General features: G+C 46.2%; 1 protein-coding gene across 1 annotated transcript in view; it reads left to right on the top strand.

Annotated features, from left to right (window-relative positions):
* Positions 1–22,893, top strand: part of LOC103566724 (multidrug and toxin extrusion protein 1-like) — a 36,083-nt gene that overhangs the window by 10,479 nt on the left and 2,711 nt on the right. Inside the window, exons 5-16 of the mRNA XM_070563564.1 lie at positions 81–123; positions 1,343–1,387; positions 4,496–4,593; positions 4,872–4,969; positions 5,076–5,189; positions 5,275–5,342; positions 8,399–8,507; positions 8,618–8,693; positions 11,437–11,506; positions 11,752–11,884; positions 22,016–22,110; positions 22,813–22,888. Of these exons, the coding sequence (XP_070419665.1) occupies positions 81–123; positions 1,343–1,387; positions 4,496–4,593; positions 4,872–4,969; positions 5,076–5,189; positions 5,275–5,342; positions 8,399–8,507; positions 8,618–8,693; positions 11,437–11,506; positions 11,752–11,884; positions 22,016–22,110; positions 22,813–22,888 (1,025 nt within the window). The remainder of the gene's footprint in view (positions 1–80; positions 124–1,342; positions 1,388–4,495; positions 4,594–4,871; positions 4,970–5,075; positions 5,190–5,274; positions 5,343–8,398; positions 8,508–8,617; positions 8,694–11,436; positions 11,507–11,751; positions 11,885–22,015; positions 22,111–22,812; positions 22,889–22,893) is intronic.

Genomic DNA, 22,893 nt, shown 5'->3' with positions numbered 1-22,893 from the left:
TAGAAAGAGCCAGAATATGTCAGGCGCTTTCCCTTGGCATGGAGACCTCCGTCACCTTTTTTTTCCCTTTCATTATATAGGCTTACCCAGACCTATGTCACGATCTTCATTCCAGCTCTACCTGTAAGTTGTCAAGGGCTCAGAGGTTCCCCGTAAAAGGTGGCTGGGATGGCCCTGCGCTCTAGGAATTGGCTCAGTCTTACCTGATTCTCACATGTGGTGTTGGCACCTTCAAGGAAGTGCGGTTTTACTTATGCCCATGGAGGTAATGAACATTTCTCCCTTGAGATCTCAACACCAGGGCCAAGTGACTCCAGGAGGCCGCTTTCTTGAACTCCTATAGCTGGAAGCACCTCCAAGGTCATCCACAGAGAGGAAGTCAGACCTTTGTGTAGGGCACATTCTTCCCCGTGTCAGAAGCCCTGAGTCTCTCGGAACCCACAGACCTTGTTTTGCTTGCTGAGTGTGCTCACACAGAACCCTGAGTGTGTGTGAACGTTTGTCACGGTTGCGTGTGGTTAGTGAACAGTCAGAGCTAATTTTACTGAGTTGGACGGTGTAGCTGTATTAGTCTGCTTGTGCTGCCATGACAAAATACCACAGACTGGGCGTCTTAAACAACAGGGCTTTATTCTCTCACAGTTCTAGAAGCTGGCAAGTCCCAGATCGAGGTGTCACAGGGCTGGTTTCCTCTGAGGCTCTCTCCTTCGCCTGCATGGCTGCCTTCTTGCTGCCTCTTCACGTGGTCGCTCTTCCACCATTCGAGTGCACTGCTGGTGTCTCCTCTTCTTATAAGGACGCCAGTCCTGTTGGATTAGGGCCCCACCCAAATGGCCCCATTTCAACTTAACCCCCTCTTTAAAGACCTTATCTCCAGTCACATTGGGGGTTGGGGCTTCGACATGTGAATTTTAGGGGACACAATTAAATCCTTCACAATAGCCATCTGTCCTCATACTTGGCATTGTGATCTTTAATTTATCTTGCAACCTTTTAAATTTAATATTCCTTAATTATTCCACTGAATAGGATTATAGCCTCGTCTACAAGGGAGGTACCCCCCTAGAGTTTGTCCAGGGGCCTCCTTTACGCCCAGAAGACTCCTTGCTGTGCTCCCAAGGAAACTGCTCTTCCAGACTCTGAGGTCGCTTGGATCTTGTTTGTCTGTAAAGGAGAAGAGGGGAACACCTCGGCCCTTGACACCTGGCTCCCACTCCTTTCCCCTGAGGGTGGCACAGCTCTGTGGCTCATGTAGGAGCACAGGGCAGCCAAGCCGTGGCTCCCAACTCATTTCTGCGTGGCAAGACCAAAACATTAACGCTCGTCTCTCATTTTCTTGTAGGCAACCTTCCTTTATGCATTACAAGTGAAATATTTGCTCAACCAGGTAATGCAGACTCTCTTTTTTCTTTGGGGGAGCTAATGGGAGTTTCTACCTTTCTGGAATTGGGAGTCCTGAAAATACTCAGGGAGACCAGGGTGGAGTTGCTCGCCTGCTGGCAGCCGCTGAAATGCATTTCCCCATGTTGTCATGCAGGACTTTGTGTGGAGAGATTTGTTAAGTGATATCAAGGAAAAGACGTTTTTCTTGGCTCTGGAAAATTCTTATCTGATTCTTGCTTGGAAATATTGCCATTGGCAGGATAGTGTCAGAGCTGTAGTGTTCTTTGGCTCTGTGCTGTCACTGGGTCCCTGGAAGTCAGGGTGTGTGCCTCTCTGCTCCCAGAGAGGACTGTCAGCTCTGGGAACCAGCCTCTGCTCCGCTCTGTCCGAAAGGCCCCACTTCCCTCAGTGGGGACATGAAAGCCCAGATTGTAACGACACCTCACGTCCCTCAGAACTCTTCATACGTGAGTAACAGCAATGGCCAGAAGCCCAGGATGGCTGCCCTGGCTCAGTGGCTATGGATTTATGATGCAAGCATACGTGGGACCGTTGACTTCCTTCCAGATAAATCCAGGTGAATGAGAATCAGGCCCTGGGTCATGGCCACACAGGCGGGCTCTCCAGGGCATATGTAACAGCAGGGGCAAGGGAGCGGGGAGAGAAGGGAAGAAGTTTTCTACCTATTTAATGTTCTTAAAATTAAGATTTTACTGTATTAACAAAACACTATTTCAAATCTTCATTAGGATCAGAATTATATACTGGAGAGGTCTGTAAAGAGGCAGAAATCAGCCTGTCTGGGCTCTAGGCTTGTCCCCTCCTAGTCTGACCTCATTTGAAGCCTTGGCACCTGCAGGGCCTCCCCCTGTCATTCTCTAAGGTGCCGGGGCTCCTAAGTGCAGGTTCTACCTTGATCTCTTGAGCCTGGTTGTGAAAACCCCTCTCTCTAATACCCTGAGACAGAGGGAATGACCTAGAAGTAGGGGCCCTGAGCTGACAGAGGTCGGGAAGTGTGACCTGGATCATGGAGGACACGGAGGGTTCCCAAGGCGGAAGGAGGGTTTTTCATTGTCAGGAGAAGAGATGAGAGTTATGGACATGATCCAAACAGAAGATGACGAAAGTCTGTGATGAAGAAAGAATTGCCCTTTGGGAGCACAAGAGACCTGAGGATAGGGTGGGTCCCGGAGAATGAAATGCCCTGTTGGCTCTAGGGACCACAGGAGAGGAAGTGCTTGCATTTAACCCAGTTCCATCCTGGGGGCCTAGCCCATTTGTGAGTGTAGGACGAAAGAGAAGCAGCTGGTTTGGGGAGAAAGTTTGTACAGTTGGAGAGGGTACAGGGTGGAAGAGAACCAGATGAAACCCAGGGGAACGCTTTGAATTTTAGGGGGAGAGTGAGAGGACTTTGGAAAAGCAGGTGACCCCATTGGCCCTTACTCTGAGGGAAGCTGTCTCCTTGTATGTTTTTGGTTTCCATCTGTATGCCCATGTCTCCCACATTTGTATCTTTAACCTCCAAACATTATTTCCCGTGCCTGGAGGAGCCCCATGCATGTTTCACACTTGACCTCCTTGTCACCCCCACAAGGCTGCTGCTCTGCTTTCCTGCATTTTTTTCATTTAGTGACGTCGAACATTTTCTCTCCCAGTAACCTGTCCTTCATACATGCCACCGTCTGTGACTCCGTCTTTCCCTTTGCTCCCACATCTGATTGGTCACTGAGTCCTGTACGTGCCCCCCCGCTCCTCTCTGTCCTCCGTGCCTCACCCTCCCTCTTCTGTACCACTTTAGGGGGTCCCTCCCAGTCTCCCTGCCACCAGGGTTTCCTTGGGTCAGTCCCCCACCACACTGCTGCTTTTACCATCTCCCTGAAATGACCACCTAACTCCCTGCTGCAAACTAACCAGGGTCCTGTAAGTAAGTGAGCCAGTAGAGTGGCTGGCTGAGATCCTCGCCCTGGCCCCTGAGGCCAAGACCCCCACCACCACTGGAGCTGCCCTGCAGGCGCTGGAGTTGATCCATTGACCTGTAACATCGCGAGACCAGGGGAGCTGTGGGTTCCTGCAGACAAAGGGGCGGAGTTACCCTGGGATACGGAAGGATGGAGTTCAGGGGAAATCCAGCTGGAGCCGTGTCCGGTAGGCTCAGAGCAAAGCAGGCTGTGAGCAGAGCAAAGGGGTCCATGCCGGGTCTGCACTGCCAAGTGGACCCAAGGCCTCTCCGCTTGGGAACAGCAAAGCTGAGAGAGAGGTGGAAGGCGGGTGGATGTAGATGGCCGTGTCCAGATGTTCGTGGGAAGCTCTGCTCCTGGTTGGAAATCGAGGCTGCTTTTTTGTGTGAAAGTAACTTTAATCCTCCAGGCAGGAGTGAGATGCTTTATTTTCGTGGGTATGATTTCAAACTGCAGAATTTCAACCAGTCTGTGATTTTAGAGAACCAGGTTTCTCAGAGAGTAAGAAAGCAGTAGTCATTCAAAGAAGGGGTGAGACGACACTTTACAGCTGGGAGAAGTGGTGTTTCCTCTTAGCTTCTCAGCTGGCTTCGTCCACGTCTGTTTTTCTTTCCTACTGCCTGGCAGGGCAGATTTTTACTTTCTTAGTCCCATGCCATTTTACTCTCATGCCTTAGGTCTTAGTTGAGATGCCAAGTAGACTGGACTTTTCTGCCCCAGGGCCAGATATGATGGAGTCCATTCCACACTCTGGTTTCATAAGCTCTCCTTAGGTCAATTTTCTGAATCTCAATTTTGGCTGAGAAAGTGTTGTACTTTCACCCACTGTCCAATGTGAAAGGTGACTTGTTTCTACTTTTTAATCCTTGCTGGTCCTTGCAGTCTCGTAGATGAGCCGTTTCTCTTCTTCCCTCTCTGCGGTCTTCCCACCTCCTGCCTCTGACTGTCTCTGGCCAGAACTATGCTCTTCATGCCTCGGAGGCGCAAGAGGAGGCTTGCAGGGGTGGGGAGGGAGGCAGGAGTAGGAAGGACGGGACATCCACAGTCAGATCCTTCTGGGACGCCTGTCACAGCCTGCCATGCAGGCTGCTTCGAACCTGCTGCATGTGGGTTCCGTGATCTCCAGCACAGCGTGCCGTCTCTCCTCGTTTCAGGGAATCGTACTGCCCCAGATTGTAACTGGAGTTGCAGCCAACCTTGTCAATGCCCTCACCAACTATCTGTTTCTTCATCAGTTGCATCTCGGGGTGATGTGAGTCCGAATGATTCTTGGGGCGGGGGAAGGAATGACCTGCATGTGCCTTTTGCGGGCACGGGGGAGAGTGGGACCTTTAGCTGGTCATCGTGTCCATGTGTGGTCTCCTCCTTGGGCCACTCGGGAAAGCAGTGTCGGGGATGGAGAGTAATGCTGCTCTGGGAAGAAGACGACCTCGGGGCTGCTGCAAGTGGTGCGTGCTCATCTTGGTGCCAAGTGTGGCAGGGAGAGGATGCAGGACAGGTGCCATCCCTTATCGGGACTGTTCTTCCCAGGGGTTCAGCATTGGCAAATACGATTTCCCAGTTCACCCTGGCTCTGCTCCTCTTCCTCTACATCCTTGGGAGGAAACTGCATCAAGCTACCTGGGGAGGTAAGGACTGCCTTTTGTCTTCCAACTTGGATGTGGGTTTTGTCTTGGGGTGAGCTCCAGCCCGATGGCCGGACGTGTTAGACATGTGTCTGTGTCCCGCCTGCAGGATGGTCCCTGGAGTGTCTGCAGGACTGGGCCTCCTTTTTCCGCCTGGCCATCCCCAGCATGCTCATGCTGTGCATTGAGTGGTGGGCCTACGAGATCGGAAGCTTCCTGAGCGGTCAGTGTGGGGACAGATGGTGATGGCTGGTGGAAATGCAGGGGCTCTGTTGGGAAGCATGGTGTCAGCTGTCTCTCTCCACCAGGTATCCTGGGCATGGTGGAGCTGGGAGCCCAGTCTGTTGTGTATGAACTGGCTATCATCGTGTACATGGTGAGTGGCTGAGAGCTGCTGTGGAGGTGCTAGACGTTTCCCTTGAAAGAGTCCTAAGAATGAGCATAGGTGTTCAAACCATTAAGTCATAATTTGTGAAGTGATTCACAAAGGTAAAATTTCATCCTAGAGCCAGAGAGGGTCCTTTTGGTGTGGTGGGATCTTCCCGTGTGCTGAAGGGGATGGGGAGAAACTCCAAATGTTCACTGCTGCGTCCCCATCTCCTAACTCAGTTCAAAGCTGAAAGACATGATTTGATTGCCACACTTGCCAAACAGGAAGACTCTTTTTCAGTTGTCGTAACACAAGTGCCTTGGGGGCAGGTGGGGGTAAAAAGGGTAAGGGTGTTGGCTGTATGGCAATACGGGCTACGCTCCTGCGTCTCACTGAGCTCCACTCTGGTCTGATGCTCTTAAGACTCGGTGTGACCCCTCCTGTGTTAGACCCAGAAGAATCTAAAGCAGGGTCTTGAGCAGATAGTTGTGTAGCAATGCTCACAGCAGCGTTATTCACAACAGCCACAACGTGGAAGCAACCCAAGTCTCCACTCGTGGACGAATCGAGAAATAAAATGTGGTCTGTCCATACACTGGAATATTATTCAGCCTTGAAAAGGAAGGAAATTTTGATATGCTATAGAAGAACCCCAGTTATTAGAGGCTTTCCTTTGACTTGTTTTACTGAAAACATCACCTGGAAATTTTGAAGAGCTTTCTTCTCTAGCAAGTGTCACTTTAGACATGGAATGAAAGATGGGGACAGAAAGGAAGTGTGTAATGTTGAGAGGGACTACAGCCAGCCCACCGGCTTTGGCCTTGTTTGTACTACTAATGCCTAGATTTCCCCCAAGACTGGTTATATTTAAAAAGTACATTGACAATGTTTCCTGTTTTCTTTACGAATCATTCTCTTGAGGACCTATGTTTTTTGTTTTTGCTTTTTTCTATCCTCAGCAGAATTTTTTAACTGGAATTTGTCACTTCAACACTTTTAAAATTTTGTGTATATTTTATATTTCAGTAAGTTCAGTAACTGCATCTAAATCAAATGCTTAATGGTATATAGTATCCCACTGTATGTCGTATAATTTTTAAACCCATCTCCTGCTGTGGAGTATTTAGTTTATTTCCAGTGTTTCAATATTATTAACAACACTTCAGTGAACATCTTAGGACAAATATCTTTGTATACTTGATTATTTCTATAAGCTAAATTTCTAAAAGTAAAACTTATTTACAATTTTGTCTTTTGCATATATTGCCATATGCTTTGCAGCAGGCTTATAAGAATTACATTTAGGGGCTGGCCCCGTGGCTGAGTGGTTAAGTTCGCGCGCTCTGCTGCAGGCGGCCCGGTGTTTCGTTGGTTCGATTCCTGGGCGTGGACATGGCACTGCTCATCAAACCACGCTGAGGCAGCGTCCCACATGCCACAACTAGAAGGACCCACAACGAAGAATATACAACTATGTACTGGGGGGCTTTGGGGAGAAAAAGGAAAAAATAAAAATCTTTGAAAAAAAAAAAAAAGAATTACATTTATATTTCTCCCTAATCAAAAGAAGGATTTATATTCTTTACTCATATTCACCAATTGTTTACATTTTGCCCCATTTGCTCGCTCACTCACTCACTGTATCATCTCCACAGCCCATGTTCAAATACCACCCGTTGTTCTGATAATGTCCTTCATAACTATTTTTCTCTAGAATTAGGGAGCCATGCCTTTTTACTATCCTTTAAGCTAGAACAGAGCCTCAGCCTTTCTTTGTCTTTCTCGACCTTGACATTTTTGAAAAATAGAGGCCACTATATACAGACTTGCCCTCAATTTGTTGTAGATGGTACTTCCTCATGAACAGATTCTGACTCTGCATTTTTGGCAGGAATACTACAGAAATGCCGCTGTGTCCTTCTCCTGCGTGGTATCAGGAGGCACGTGATGTGGATTTGTCCCATTATTGGTGATTTTAACTGATTGCTTGGCTAAGATGCTGTCTGCCAGTTTCTCCACCATCAAGTTACTCTCTTTCCCTTTATAATCTTAAACAGTTTGTGGGGAGGTCTGTAAGTTTTCTCCCACTGGTGAGTTTCTAGGCAGGGATGGGCTTCCAATTCTTTTACGTTCCTCAATCTGTGTGTCAGCCCTTCTTTGGTCCTGTTCTTAGTCATCCTGATCATAAAGCAAAACTCATGTTTAATGAGTGATTAATCTTTTTTCTTTATTAATGCTAATTTCTCAAGTGTAAATTTTTAGATAATAGTAATGGCTGGTCTTTATTGAACAGTTACTACATATGAGGCGCTATTCTAAGCAGTTAGCATGTATGGACTCATTCAATCCCCACAGTAACCCTACAAGGTAGGTTCTATTACAAGATCCCTTTTACAGATAAGACAGCCGAGGTCTAGAGAGGGTAAGTGATGTGCTCAGGTCACACAGCTGTTGGGTGCCTGAGCCAGGATTTGGAGCCAGACCGTCTGGCTTCCGAATTCCCGTTGCTAACCACATGCTATGCTGCTTCTCTATCTCCTTTGGCACCACCCTTCCCCTCACAAAAAGAATGGCACTGCTATCAGCATTGTATGTGTCTTTCTGTTTTCTTAAGTTCATTTTATCCAGTATTTTTTTTTGGGAAAAAAAAAAAGGCCACTGTTTCAGGACACTGTCTTCTAACCTTGATCCCTGGATGGTCTTTCAGCACAGACCTAGCTTGGCTCCTGGTGGTCCTCCTCCCGCAGCCAGTGGGGGAATGTGACTGTGCATCCCTCCCATTGCACAGGTTGGAAGCTCTGCAGAAAAGCCCAGTGTGTGATGTGAGTCACAGCTGGGGTTCCAGGTTCCACGTTAGCCTGGGGGCTGCCAGCTAGACGAAGGGGATGTTGCAAATTAGTCTTCTCAGAACTCTGAGGACCACATGTTACCAATGAGGTGTGAAGTGGGGTCTACCGGCCCCTCTTCCCTGGGGAAGGCACACGGTTAGGCTCAGAACTGAGCGGAGAGGCAGGGCTCCTCTCCCGCTCCCAGCGTCGTTGTGAGTTTCCTTTTCATTTCAGATACCTACAGGCTTCAGTGTAGCTGCCAGCGTCCGGGTAGGGAACGCGCTGGGTGCCGGAAACATTGAGCAGGCCAAGAGGTCCTCAGCTGTCGCCCTGCTGATCACAGGTGTGCAGACCCTTCGTCAGTGGTGTGCCCACGCAGTCTGCCTGCGAGACCCTGGGTCCCTGCAGACCTCGTTTTTCACCGTGCCATTTCTTCTGCCATTTTACCTCCAGGACTCTTTGCTGTCATCTTTTGTGTCCTGCTGTTGAGCTGTAAGGATCTTGTGGGGTACATTTTCACTACTGACGGGTGAGTGCTGAGATTTTCTTGAAATGTGAAATCTGTGGTAAAGAAATGCTTGGGTAAATGCTTTCACACTGTGGTGGTTGTGTCTTGGAGGGTGCGTGAGTCTTCTGCAAGATCAGAAACTTGCTGATGTTACCCGGGAAGAACTGACTAGCAACAGGAACTAGTTTATAATCTAGAATGCCAGGTTAATGGGCATTGGTGGTGATCCTTGCTTCTGGTACTCACGATAGTCATGTATTTTAAAGAAGGAAACTCCTGTATGGTACCATGGGTTACATTTTCAGTTAATTATTTCACTCCCCTTGACAAGAATCATCTTGGTATCTCAGAATCTGACCAAGTGCCTGGTTTGTAGTGGTTGCCTAATATTTTTGTTAATCCAAATTGAAGTTAAAATCTCATTAATGAGCTGTTTGAAAAAATCACATGATGAGATGGATTGTTGAGGAAGAATTCTTGTACAGGTTGGTTTGGTTGCTTTTGTCAATGAGGCTTGCTGGTGCATCTGACCGTGTAGATATATTGTGTGGCTGCCTCTTATTTGGGATTCTTTATCAGCAATTACAAAATGCAAGTTGACTTTTTCTTCATGGATTCAAGAAGCAGGTGGAGTGGACAGAACATTCACAATCTCGTCTTCGGGTGTTTGTGTCTTGACTTCTGATGTTGTCATCTTTCAGCCTCAGCCATTTTGCTGGGGGGAAATAAGCTGTTCACATGTCCTCACTTCAGACTTCGTGGGAGGGCAGCCAGAAATCCTTCTCATTTTCTTCAAAGGGAATCAGAATTCACTTTATCAGAGGTGCATCCTGCACTGATGGCTTCAGCAGGAATGCAGTGGATGTGTGATTCTGAATCTGTCCACTTCTGGAAACCATACAGAACAGAAAAAAGAATGAAAAACAAAAGGCCCACGACCTATATCTTTGATGAAATTAGGAGACATAGAAAACTCACAAAATCAAATTATTTGTAAGCCTGCCAGGATCAACTGAAACTGGCAGAATCAATGACATACATTCTAACAGTGACATAGATTCTTAACCTAATCAGAGAGGGAAAAAGGAGAGAGCACCTCCATATGAAGTAAGACAGGGGAAAATTTCTAAAAGCAATAATTTTTTTAAAGCGTAAGAGACTAGTTTGCACAACTTTTGTAAGTAGATTAAAAAATCTGGAAGGAATAAATAATTTTCTAGGACAATAATTTATCAAAACTTACCCTAGAAAACACAGAAGATCTACACAGACTGGTTTCCTTAGAAGAAATAAGAAAAAATTACTTTAAAATTTTAAAAAAGCACCAATCACAGAGGGTTCCAAAGGAGAATCTTCTAAAACCTTTAAAATGGAGGTGATTCCAATGCTGTTTTAACTGTTCCAGAATGTAGAAAAAGGAAAACTCCCTCATTCTGTTTATGAAGCAAATGTAATGTTGGTACCAAGATCTGACAAAGTTTGCTCATGTAAAAGAAAGCAAGCTACAGACCAATCTCACTTATTAATATCGGTTTTAAAATCCAAAATAAAATACTGTAGACAGAATTCAGCAGCACATTAAAAATAATACATTTTTGGGGTCGGCCTGGTGGTGTAGTGGTTAAGGTTACACGCTTCACTTTGGCAGCCCAGGCTTCACGGGTTCAGATCCTGGGCACAGACTGATGCACGGCTCATCAAGCCGTGCTGTGGTGGTGTCCTTCATACAAAATAGAGGAAGACTGGCACAGACATTAGCTCAGCGACAGTCTTCCTCACCAAAAAATATATATATATGGAATATAAAAGTGACTATAACATATTAAGTGGAAAAATCAAGATGTATAACGTCGTATAGAGAATATTATGTGTGAACTAATAGAGTCTAGAAGGGGAAAATAAGAATATATATTTGTATTTCCTTATGTTTTCGTAAGCAGTGGACAAACACAGACAGTCCTAACAACTGTTCCCTAATCGGGAGTGTGGTAATGGGAGGACTGGGAAAGGAGTGGAAGGAAGATTTTTCTCCAGATCCTTATCATGTTTGATTTCTTTTAACTGTTTGCATGTGTTACCTATTTGAACAATAAAATTAAATTTGAATAAAAGCACTATGCTTCTTTCCTCTGTTTGGAGTGGGGAGGGAGTGACCACCCTGTTCCATGCTGGATTTCTTATTTATTTGTTCATTCAACAAATATTTATTGCCAGAAAATGTTCTAGGTTTGTTGTTAATCACTCAAGGGTGTTATGCATTTCTTCCTTTCCTATGTCAGTGGCACCATTCAAGCATAGTCATTAAAATCCGACTTTCTAACTTTAGAGGTTAGGGCCCATTTCTAGGAGCCAAGAATAATTCCGTAAACTGTATCTGTGACTTTTATAGCTTGCCAACCTCGGCTCCATCGAGGGAACCTTAGCTCTTGGTGGTTGTGCTTCATTCAGCCACACGGAGAGAGACACGTGGAATTATGTTAAAAGAAGGATCGCACTATCATCTAAATTTTATTTTGGGGGCAGAGGGGAGTACAAAATCATTTGATGTACCTGTCTGCATTGATCAAATGGACTCTCTATTTTTTCTGAAAGTCGTGAGTGATGGCGTACAGTTGGTTTCCTCTACATCCTGAGCAGCGTGTTGGCTGCAAAGCCTGAGCCTCTCCAGTTGTGCGCAGAAGCTGAGCCGTCATCGGGAGCTGCAGCGTTCTACTCTTTCCACATGTCCGTCTCCTAATCCTCATGTGCTTTATTTTCCTAACAGAGAAATCGTTGCTCTAGTGGCCCAGGTGGTTCCAATTTATGCTGTTTCCCATCTCTTCGAAGGCCTTGCTGTAAGTATTATGCAGTGTTCCCTTCAGCACTTTTATGATCTGTGTGTTTCCTCTGATGATGGTAAATTTAAAGGGAGAAGAGAGGCTTGGGGAGGTAGAATATTTTTATCATATTCCCTTGACAAGAATGCGGTCGCATGATCGTGGGTTGTGAGTGAGAGCTGACAGCATGAGCAGTGCTCGGGGATGGGGGTCTTTCAGAAGCATCGGCAGCGTTCACACTGACGGATGTTATCTGCCCACAGTGTACCAGTGGTGGCATCCTGCGGGGAAGTGGCAATCAGAAGATTGGCGCCATCGTGAATGCCATTGGGTATTATGTGGTTGGTCTCCCCATCGGGATTGCGCTGATGTTTGCGGCCAGACTCGGAGTGGTTGGTAAGCCTCACCTGTGGACAGGCAGAGCTGAGTCATCACAGGCCCAGGAAATGAGTGTCAGAGCAGGTGGACTTTTTTGAGACTCGGCTCTGGAACTGGGAGCTGTCCCACATCCCTCCTGTGCACTGTCAGAGAGACAGTGCGGGGGCAGGAGGTGGCCAGGGGCCCAAGGCTGCAGATCGTGCCCCTCTTGCCCAGGCGGCCGTCTTCCACTGTTGAGCAGAGCATGATGCCCTGTCTGCTCATCTCCCTGTCCCGTGTCAGCAAGTTCTCACCTCTTCAAAGTTGGGGACAGCAGGGACTGCTGAAGAAGCATTCGGAAGTGTACCTTTTGTGGCCCAGGTTCTGTTCTTTAGTGACAGCCCTTGTATGGTGAGACCCTGAGAGTGAGTCCGCAGGACTGACTGAGGCCATCATAACTGGCTATACTGAAGTGTTTGGGTTGAGGCAGGGGAAGCCACCATTCGCCTTATTGTGACTCTTACAGAACTGGTGGTAGCATCTGTGGGGACTGTGTACATCCGAGAGCGACGCCCCCTGTGTCTTAGCCCACTCAGCTGAGAGGATTCACAGAAGGCAATGCATAGGGAGTGACCCCAGAGCTGTGCTCTTGGTGTTGCCTTCATCGCCGTTCTACAGCCCCCGCCTCCTGCCTGGTACAACCTTTTCAGCCATGTGTCTTGTGTGTCTCCCCACAAGGGCATGGATGTGATGTGTGTGAGCAGCACAGAAGGAAGGCAGGGGTGGAGGGGACCTCCTGATCACCTTACTACATTTGGATCCACAGGATCTGAAATTATCAGAGCTAAGCTTTAAAAAAGTAGGGAAACAAATGACTGCCCAGCTTTGATTTCTAAAAGAATAATTTGGAATACATTGGCAGTTAAGAAATGATTATATTGAAACTTGAACACATTATCTTTGGGTTTCTTAAGCCTGGTTTGTTTTTATCCATCAGTACTTGGCAGGCTCAGAGGCAATGAGAAGTCATCTGATACCTAGAGTGGACTTCCAGTTCAAGGTGTTCCCTTATGTTGCACATTTTTCTCAAGTTCAATAATATTTTAATGAAAAATACAGGAGATGTTCAAAGAATGGAGTTGCCAATGCAAAGTTCACTGGGCTTGCATCATGGTTCAGAAAATTATTTAGCTGAGTTTCTGGCATTATTCATATTTTGGATTTGCTAATGGCATAGCTAAGGGAAATATTAGAGGAATCCACTTAAAAATACAGATCCATCTATGTCCCAAGTGCCGTATGAAGCCCACTCATTCAATTAAGGAAAGCATACCTGCTATGTGCAAAGTAGAGGGAGTTAAGAATCACTTAAAAGAAATGTTGGAGTACAAACTTCCAGTTATAAAATAACTAAGTCCTGGGGGTATAACATACAGTATAATGAATAGTTAATAATACTATATTGTGTATTTGAAAGTTACTAAGAGAGTAGATCTTAAAAGTTCTCATCATAAGAAAAAAAATTTGTAACTATACGTGGTGATGGATGTTAACTCGACTTAGCGTGGTGAACATTTCACAGTATATACAAATATCGAGTCATTATGTTATACACCTGAAACTAGTATAATGTTATATGTCAATTATATCTTAATAAAAAAAATGTTGGGGACTCTGGGGAGGTGAGGGCTCTGTGAGAAGACTGCAGTCCGTCCCTGCCCCCTGCTTCTTAGAAAAGAGTATAGTCCCACTGGTTTTGAATGTTGTGTCACCTCTGGCAGGGTATGCAGTACACCTGCGCAAGGTGCCTAGAGGAGCGTCAGCATGCTACAGGCTCTCGTGGGCAGCTCCAGCAAATCCTAGTGGCCAGCATCATTCCCTGGGAGGCCCTTCACATGCACAAGTTCCTGGACCCTGCCCAGGGGATTCTGATAACCATCCTGTTTTAGGGTTCCTGGGTTGAGTCAAATAGAAATCTTTTAAATGGTATATAGTGAAATTCCTGGAAATCTGACTCATAACTTTCAAATTACAGCTGAAGATAGCTGGTTATATTCTGTTTAAGATGGTTAGGCTGAGCTTGTAGTTTCTGTGGATTGGGGAACACTGGATTGAAAGAGGAAGCCTATGTAAATAAATATATTTGCTGTTACTAGTCCATTACTATAGGAATGGCAGGTAGTTCCAAATCTACTATTCTAAATATCAGGCTGATCACGTCTGAAAAATGTGATGTGAGGATGATTGGTACCAAGGAGCAGAGTTGTAAACTGTACACCGGCTCTGGGCACCTCCACCTGAGCCCATGAGCCCAGTCCGGCCACCTTACCCTTACCCAGATCTAGACAGCTGTGGAAATAAATGAAGACCTGCCAAATGGGAAATGCAAAGGCTCTGTATTCTGAACTTGCTCTAGCAGGGGAGTCAGCCACCATTACTTACATTTTGGCAGAGACTTAAAGGCAGGCAGAGGGAAGGGTTTACAGAGCAACACAGGGAAGGCTCAGCGCGCCCTGACGAGGCTGTTGGCCTGGAGAGGGTGGAGGCGGCTGACCGGAAGTGGGGCATCCTGTGTGACTGGTCGGGGACACATGTTTGGCTTTCTCTGGCTGGTCCTAAGTCGGAAGCAGGGGCAAAAATTAGGGAAGCTGTCAGTTATTGATGAAGTCCTGGCCATTGGGGGCTGATGGTTGCAGAAGTTACTGTCTAGCTTCCTGGATTGTCTGCAGAGCTAGCAGTCTGGCTTCCTGAAAGGCTGACGTACAGCAGACTGGCTTTGTGGGTTGTTCATTATGAATAAGGGGTTGGTTTCCTGGGAAGGTTGTGGATCAGAGTTCTTTTTTTATATGTGGTCTGGCCATTGTCCACTTGTATATTTAGTCTCTTGTTCTCCCTTTCTGGTCATTTGCTTGCTTGTGAGAGGTTGAGATGACCAATTCAGGGGAAATGAGACTTCACCATTTGGAAATTGTCCACTCGTCTTCATAGTCAACTGTATTGCAAGGTCTTCTTGAGCTTCTTATAGTTGTATCATCATGGCAATCATCTGATGAGAGAGTGGTTGCACAGAAGCGTTAAGGAGTCTGGATAAAATGCAATGAGCCAGCACTGTAACCACTGATAGGGTCCCTTCCAGCAAAGTTCAAGAGCAGTTCTTCTCTGATGTCTTTTCCAATAGACGAAATCTCTTGGTCGAAGATCCTGAATAGGCTGTTTAGGAAGATGTTGTGGAAAGGTGGCCTTAACCTGTTGATGGTAGGACCCTTGCAGTATTTTGCCGTGTCTGCACGCAGCAGTGCAGAGTCTAGAATTAGAGGTGCGATCCCTAGATACATGGGCCTTCCAGTTACTAATTCATAGGGGGATGACCGATATGTCCCTGAGGGAGTGGACCATAAGACTAGGGAGCTCAAAGGTTTCTGACAGTTTTGCTAATTTTAATGTAAGGAGGACATTGGTCCTTTCAACTTTTCCAGAAGATTGTAGGTGGCAAGGGCAGTGTAGTTTTTGAATAAGGGATAACACTTTACAGAGTTCTTTCATGTGGTTCCCTTTAAAGTGTGTGCCTCAGGCACTTGATATAAAAGTTGGAGTGTCCCAGGTTGGAAACACAAAAGCAAGCAACTTTATAGTGATTGTAAGGGCTGTAGCTTTTCGGTGAGCAAATGCTTCAATCCATCCTGAAAATAGACATATGATTACTAAACTGTATTTAAATCCTGTGGAAGGTGAAAGCTGGACAAAATCCATCTGAAGGTGTTCAAAGGGCTCTGGAAGCTTGGTTCCTGGCCATGTCCAACCTTCACAGTTTTCCCAGTATTGTGTTGTTGACAGGTGACATATGACCCAAAAACTAACCTCAGCTGTCTTTTTAAAGTTTCCCCACCAATGTTGATTTAAGAAACTAAGCAACCTGTCTATTCATGATGAGTAGTTTAATGGAGAAATTCACCTCATATTAATTTGAAATCACCTTGTGCTACCAAGTGCCCATCTTGATAATGCCAGAGGTTACCTGAGTGAGGGGTACAACCAGATTTTTTTCCATTCTTGCTTTTCAAAACCAGAGGCTAAATGTTGATATTTTATAATGGCCTCTTTGAATCCCTCCAGAGATTTATCCTTTGAGGGTTTAGATGGGATCATAAGCTGATTAAAAAGGTTTATTTGGCGTAACAATCTGCTAGAGCATTTCCGTTAGCTTCCATATTATCTTTTTTAACATGGGCCTCCCCCTTTCTAATAGCCCCCTCTCTAGGAAGTAGGAGTGCATCTAAGAGTTCCTTAACTTGCTGTCCATTTTTGATGGGGGTTCCAGCAGAAGTGAGAAACCCGCTTTGTTTCCGAAGCATCCCAAAGCCGTGTGCTGCTCCAGGAGGCTGTCTGCTCTCTGTATGGGTGCGTGCTCTCCGGTCTTTGGCTGGTTCACGTGCTCTAGGAAGCACAGCCAGTTGTGCCAGCGGGGCTGGTTTTTCCTCAGATGAAGGACCGTATTCTAAAGGGGCCCTTACACTAGTGAGAGCATCTCCTGCTTGATAACGTCCAGTTTTAGTGTTGAGATACGACCCAGCAACAGATAATATTAGGTCAGCATTCTCAAGCGGAGTCTCTAATTTACCTCAGTGAGTTCTGTAACCGAGAGAAGACAATCACCAGGCTCCCCTTCTTTTGGGAGGAGCAGGATTCAGGGTGTTGCAGCGGTGAATGGTAATGGAAGAGGGAGATACCGACAGAATCTCCTAAGAGGGTACTTAGCGTTGCTGGCTGAAGAGTGCTGTGTGTTCTCACTAGTAACGTCAGTGCTTCATGAGGAACCGTGAGGTCCAGCAGGGAGCGCGCAGCAGAAGCAGCAACACATTTTGCAGCATAGCAGCTGTTGCCTGAAGACAAGAGGGATAAGCCTTTGCAGTGTGGTCAAGGGTAAGGCTGTGGTAAACAATGGGTTTTTGATGGTTCCCATGAAGTTGAGTTAAAATCCCAAGGGCTTGTCCAGGTTGCTTACGCACAAACAGACAAAATGGCTTTTTGGAGTTAGGGATGCCTAGAGAGGGAGGCTGCTGAAGAGCCTTCTTCAGGTTCCAGAAGAAGGCCTGTTTGTGTCTGGGCGCCCCGAGCAGTCAGTCTCTCACTGAGGACTTAGTCAGTTCATAAAGAGGTGCTACAATCTCAGAAAACTTTGGCTCATTGTCTTCAGTATCCAATGAAACCTAGACATCCTCCCCATTGTTCTGTGAGCGGTCGAGGGGCATTTTGGATAGCTGTTAGCTCATCAGGAGAGAGTGTTCTTCCCTCGTTAGATAGGTCATGCACTGAATGAACTGTGTTCTGGCAACATTGTAATTTATCTTTTGAAACTATGTCCCTTTTCTGCTAAGGCTGAGAGCAAGAAAACGGACTTCTTTTTACAGGCTTCTTCATTCCCTGAACAAACTGGAAGCTCATCTACGTGGTGTATCGGGCATGAATCAGAGGGAAATTTACATCTTTTAAGTCTTGATGAAGGAAGTGAGAAAGATACGAGGGAGCCTCGGTGAACCCTGGGGGATGACTGTGCGGGTATCCTGCTGTCCTCCCCTGGTGGACAATGAAAAGGCAGAGCAGAGGTCAACTACAGTGAAGCAGCAAGTGGCTTCAGGAGGAGTTGATGGCAGGATGGTGTTTGGGTTAGGTACGACCAGGGAGCGAGGGATGACAGCTTTGTTGATGGCCCTGAGGTCTTGAACAAATTGATATCCTCATCCATTTGGTTAGTTTACTGGTGAGACAGGAGTGTAACAACAGCTGGTTCAGGGTCTGAGAAGACCTCTGGATTTGTCTTTCAACTATAGGTTTCATCCCTTCCTTTGCTTCTGCCTTCGAGGGATGCTGGGGAAGTTTAGGTAACGTTAGGTAGGAGCTATCTGAACTTTATGGGTCCTGCTCCAATTATGTGGTGATGTCAGTAGAATATTTAGCCCGTGGAGTGTCAGGTACAGTGTCAAGATCTTTGGGGTCTGCATCAAATATAATAGAGGAGGCAAGGTGTATCCAGAGCCTGACTGTGAATAGCGGAGCCCTCTGGGACCTCAAGAAATGGTCTGTGTGTATTTAATATCACAATTCCATTTGCAAAGTAAGTCTCTGCCTATTAAATTTGCAGGGGTGGTATCACGGAGCAGGAAGGGATGTTTTTTAGTCAAGGGCCCACAGGTTACAATTAAGGACAAGGAGATTGGGAAAACCTGTGGGCTGTTTGGAATACCTACCACCTGTGTGGTGTGTTTACTCCGACGAAGAGGCTGAGCAAAGGTGGTGGCGTTTAACAAAGAAAGAGTGGCACCGTATCCACCAGGAATTGATGAAGATGACCATCTATATTTATAGTTCACCCTGAGTGTCTAAGGGTGTGGCAGGATATTGGGCGCTTTTTCCTTCCTCAGAGCACCCTCATGGATCTGAATTGAGCGATTTTTCCTTGTCTTGTTTTTTTTCAGTGTCCCTTCTGTTGACAATATCTACAAGTGTCCTTGACAGTAGGTGGTTGGTTGGGGAGTGGGCCACCCAGCTGTTTCATTTGCAGGCCCCACCTTTACTTTGGGTCTTGTCTCATTTTTAAAGTCCTTTCAAAATGTTCTGCCAGATTTTGGAGTTCAACCAAAAGGGCTATTTCCCCTTCTGATTTCTGCTTTCAAATTAGTTCTCCAATTTCTTTTTCTTGTTGACAAAATGAGATGCCAGGGCTGCTGTTACATCAGCACCTCCTTTAGCTCCCGAATGTTGTGGGAAGATATTTTCTAATCTATCTTGAAAATCTCCTAGTGTTTCACCTTTTTGTTTGTTTGTTTGCATGATTTTTGTTTGAATTATGGTCCAGTCAATTTTTATTGGAAACGTTTCAGGTATGGATTTTAAGAGACTTTGACTGACTTTTCTGGCCTTTTTTGGGACCCTCAGGTTTGTTGTGAAGAGAGGGATCCATTGGGTCCCTTTCGAGTCAGTCCCGTCAGTTTCTGCCATCCAAGTCTGGGGTTCTAGCCAACAAGTTCTAACAAGTTGATAGAGGTCAGGTAACCCTGGGTTACATGCACCCAGAAGAGTTCTAAATTCTTCCACGAATGTTTGTTGATCTTATTTGGGTTTAGGGACCTTGTTATAGCTCTTAATTCAGCTCAGGTCTAAGGTTTAAATTCTGTAGTTGCCTGCATATCTGGCTTATGGGAGGGATAAATCCTTAGAGGCAACTGGCATTTGGGGGTTTTTAGGAACGATGTGGGGTACAGGTGGAGGATCTGGACAAGGGGGAGAGAAGGGAGATGCGGAAGGAGTGAGATCAGAAAGTCAAGAGGGAAGCACGAGAGCTGGATATATGGAGGCAACTGGAGGTCAAGTAGGGAGAGAATTTCTAGGGAAATGAGTCTAATTTGTTCTTGCTTAATTTGTCAAATTGCTCATTAGCTTTGGCCAAAGAATCTTATTTTTTTGTTCAGAATTTCATTTGGGGTCCTCTGCATGCCAATCAAAAACTGCTGCCCATTGGGCTTGTGAAATCTTATTCCCTTTCTTTTTTTTTTAAAGATTTTATTTTTCCTTTTTCTCCCTAAAGCCCCCTGGTACATAGTTGTGTATTTTTAGTTGTGGGTCCTTCTAGTTGTGGCACGTGGGTTGCCGCCTCAGCATGGCCTGAGGAGCGGTGCCATGTCTGTGCCCAGTATTCGAACCGGTGGAACTCTGGGCTGCTGAAGTGGAGCGTGTGAACTTAACCACTCGGCCACGGGGCCAGACCCCTTGTTCCCTTTCTTAAGGCACCTCTCAATGAACAATTTTGTTTAAATCAAATGTTTCCCAGAGTGGCCGCTGAAGGCCCAAATCATCCTTGGTGAAGTTAAGCCATTTAGAAAGACAGGCACAAGAATTCGGATTATAAGGAGAGTACACATAAGCGGGAATTTTTGCAGGCAGAGGAGAGGATTTAGACTTAGGTGACCATGAGAGGTGGTGACAGTCAGTAGGAATGTAATGCTTATGCATCTCATGTCTTGGGCTCCCCGCCTGACAGTTGGCCACCTCCAAACACAGACCTGACAGTCCGCACACCCTGGCAGGCAGAAAGCCAGAGGGAATGCTCTCTGGATCAAAGCCAAGCTCTCTGGACACGAAATTGAGACAGAAGGAGAACCTCATCTGGGTTTAGTGGTAACCACGGCAGTTTGTCCAAGTGGATGTCAGCCGAGTGAGAACCACAAACTCGTGGGTCTGTGAGAGCGGCTCCCACAACAGGCTTCTAGGGCCTGTGCCTGTGTTCTGCCCTCTAACTTTCCCTCTTATGACAAACAACACTTTTACACAGCACAGCACAAAACAAGACAAAAGACAGCAAAAGGGATGGAAAAGAATGGCCTGATTCCACCAAGGATGCAAAAAAAAAAAGGAACCAATGATGAAACCCAGGTACCAAACCGAAGAAGAAACAGCTGAGGAACTCAGTGCAAAGAGATCGGGGTTCAGACCTGATCCTGACTTACCACGTCGTCATGGACTGTACAAACAGAAAGGCACGAGGGGCCTCTGTGGGTACCACACCTGGTCAAAGGCTGGGGTACACGGTGACAGGCAGTGCGGACCAGGTGTTGTGGAGCCTCCATGATTAACTGTAGAAATCAGTGAAGACCAACCAAATGAGAAAAGGAAAGGTGGTTTACTCTGAGCTCGCTCTAGCAAGGGAGCCAGGCACCATCACCTGAGTTCTGGCAGCGACTCAGAGGCAGGCAGAGGAGTGGGAAGGGTTTACAGAGGAACACAGGGAAGCCTCAGTGCGCCCTGATGGGGCCGTTGGCCTGGGGAAGCTGGAGGCGGCCGACTAGAAGTGGGGCGTCCTCTGGGATCGGTTGGGGGCGCATGTTTGGTGTTCTCTGGGTGATCCTAAGTTGGAAGCAGGGACAAAAATTACGGAAGCTGTCAGTTATTGATGAAGTCCTGGCCGTTTTGGGTCAATTATTACAGAAGTTATTGTTTAGCCTCCCAGGTTGTCCCTAGAGATAGCAGTCTGGCTTCCACTTGACTGACGTATGGCAGGCTGGCTTCCTGGGTTGTTGATGGTAGATAAGCTGTTAGTTTTCTGGGCAGGTTGCTTTAGATTATGGGTCAAAGTTCTAAATGTGGTCTGGCCACTGTCTGTTGGTATGTTCAGTCTTTCATGGCTCTCGTTAGAATTTCTGGTTCTGCCATTAGTTTACTCTTATTTTTTTTTAAAATGTACATTTTTTATTTTAATTAATTAATTAATTAATTTCTTTTGTGGAAGATTAGCCCTGAGCTAACTGCTGCCAATCTTCCTCCTTTTGCTCAGGAAGACTGGCCCTGAGCTAACATTCGTGCCCATCTTCTTCTACTTTATATGTGGGACGCCTACCTCAGCATGGCTTGCCAAGTGGTGCCATGTCTGCACCCGGGATCCGAACCGGTGAACTCCAGGTTGCCGAAGCGGAACGTGTGCACTTAACCGCTGCACCACCGGGCTGGCCCCTAGTTTACTCTTGACCAAAAAAAAAAAAATCCCTCATCACTTGGGGTCTCGCTGTGTGCCCTGTGTGGGTTTAGTAGGCAAAATTTGCATGGTACTTTGAGATCTAGAAGCCTTTTCCCTTCCCCCGTTCCCACTCAGCCTGTCCTTTTGTGTAATCATCTCTCTGCGGGTAACCCTTCCCTGGGAGCTCCTGAAGTCTGTGCCCGGAGCAAGTAAGGTCCAGCAAGAAGCTGAGAGGGAGGGGGCATTAGTACTTTAGATGGCTGGGGATTTCTGTATTTTTAAAATGTTAGTCCCCTTTTTCGAAGAAAATAGGGCATAGTAGTTTGGAAGTACTTTTAGAAATAAGAAGTAGTTTGTCCTGGAAATTTTATTTCCTTATAACTGGCACGTTTCTTAATAGCCAAGCATTATGATCACAAAGGCCCAAAATAGCCTCTGCAAGGTTGTTCTGAGCTCCAGAACCCCTGGGAGGTGGCCTCAGGGAGCTCTGGGCCTCCCAGAACGTTCTGGAAACCAAAGGAGAGAGCAGGATAGAAGTCTCTGGGCCACCGTGGGCCCCACCTCAGCCATGAGAGCAGATCCGCAGAAGTGAGATCTGAGAGACACTCCCCAGGGGCAGCTGCTTTTCCACTGAATTAACCTCTGTTAAATATTTCCACTTCCAGGTCTGTGGTTAGGGATCATCATCTGTGCAGTCTCTCAAGCTGTGTGTTTTCTAGGATTTGTTGCTCGGCTAAATTGGAAAAAAGCCTGTCAACAGGTAACTAACTATGTTTATTGCTATCCCATTAAAGTTTCCTCTCCTAGAAAACAAACAGAATCAGCTTTGGCTCTCTCTCTCCTTTTGGAAGTTCTTTTCCCTTTTATCGTGAAAGCTACTTTTCTGTTGTTTTAACTGGATTTAATTCAGATGTGAGGGGCCAGGTGACTGGATTTATCCATTCTCCATTGTTAATTCATTAATTAGAAAAATATGGAATTCCTTTCTTCCTCGTATCCTGTGCTAGGCTGTGGCCCTTGTGCCTGAAAAGCCAGTTTCAGGACAAGATTTGCAACTGGAGAGAAAGGTGGGATGCCGTAAAATTCATCTTGATATGTTTTTTATGATCTCAAAAGATTTCATCAAGATACCTGTGTGCATCTTTCTCTCCAACTTTATAGGGTCAATGTAGGGTCTGAAAATAGGTGAGAGAGAAATCTGGAGGCAAAAGAAGGGAGAATTCTCACTGAATTTGGTCCCTGTCTTCTCCCTCATCATGTGCTTTTTCTGTCCAGCCTTCCCCCATCCACTGACCGCATGTCAATCTTTATGATGGATGATTCCAGGCTTGTGAACTAGAGAAGCGCCAACGTTGCATGTCAGTTAAAGAAAATGGATTGGCTTTTCCTAAACTGGGTAGTCAAGTGTTTCATTAACACTATGGTAAAGCCTTGTGGATTTACTTTGAGTTTCGTTTTCTAGGCTCAGGTACATGCCAATTTGAAACGAAAGGCACCGGATGGGACTTCTGCTTTCTCTCAGGACCTGCTTGACCCAGGTATC

The sequence above is a fragment of the Equus przewalskii genome, chromosome 10 (assembly GCF_037783145.1).
Source record: "Equus przewalskii isolate Varuska chromosome 10, EquPr2, whole genome shotgun sequence".
In the NCBI taxonomy this organism is placed as follows: domain Eukaryota; kingdom Metazoa; phylum Chordata; class Mammalia; order Perissodactyla; family Equidae; genus Equus; species Equus przewalskii.
This window is presented reverse-complemented; position numbering and strand designations above follow the sequence as displayed.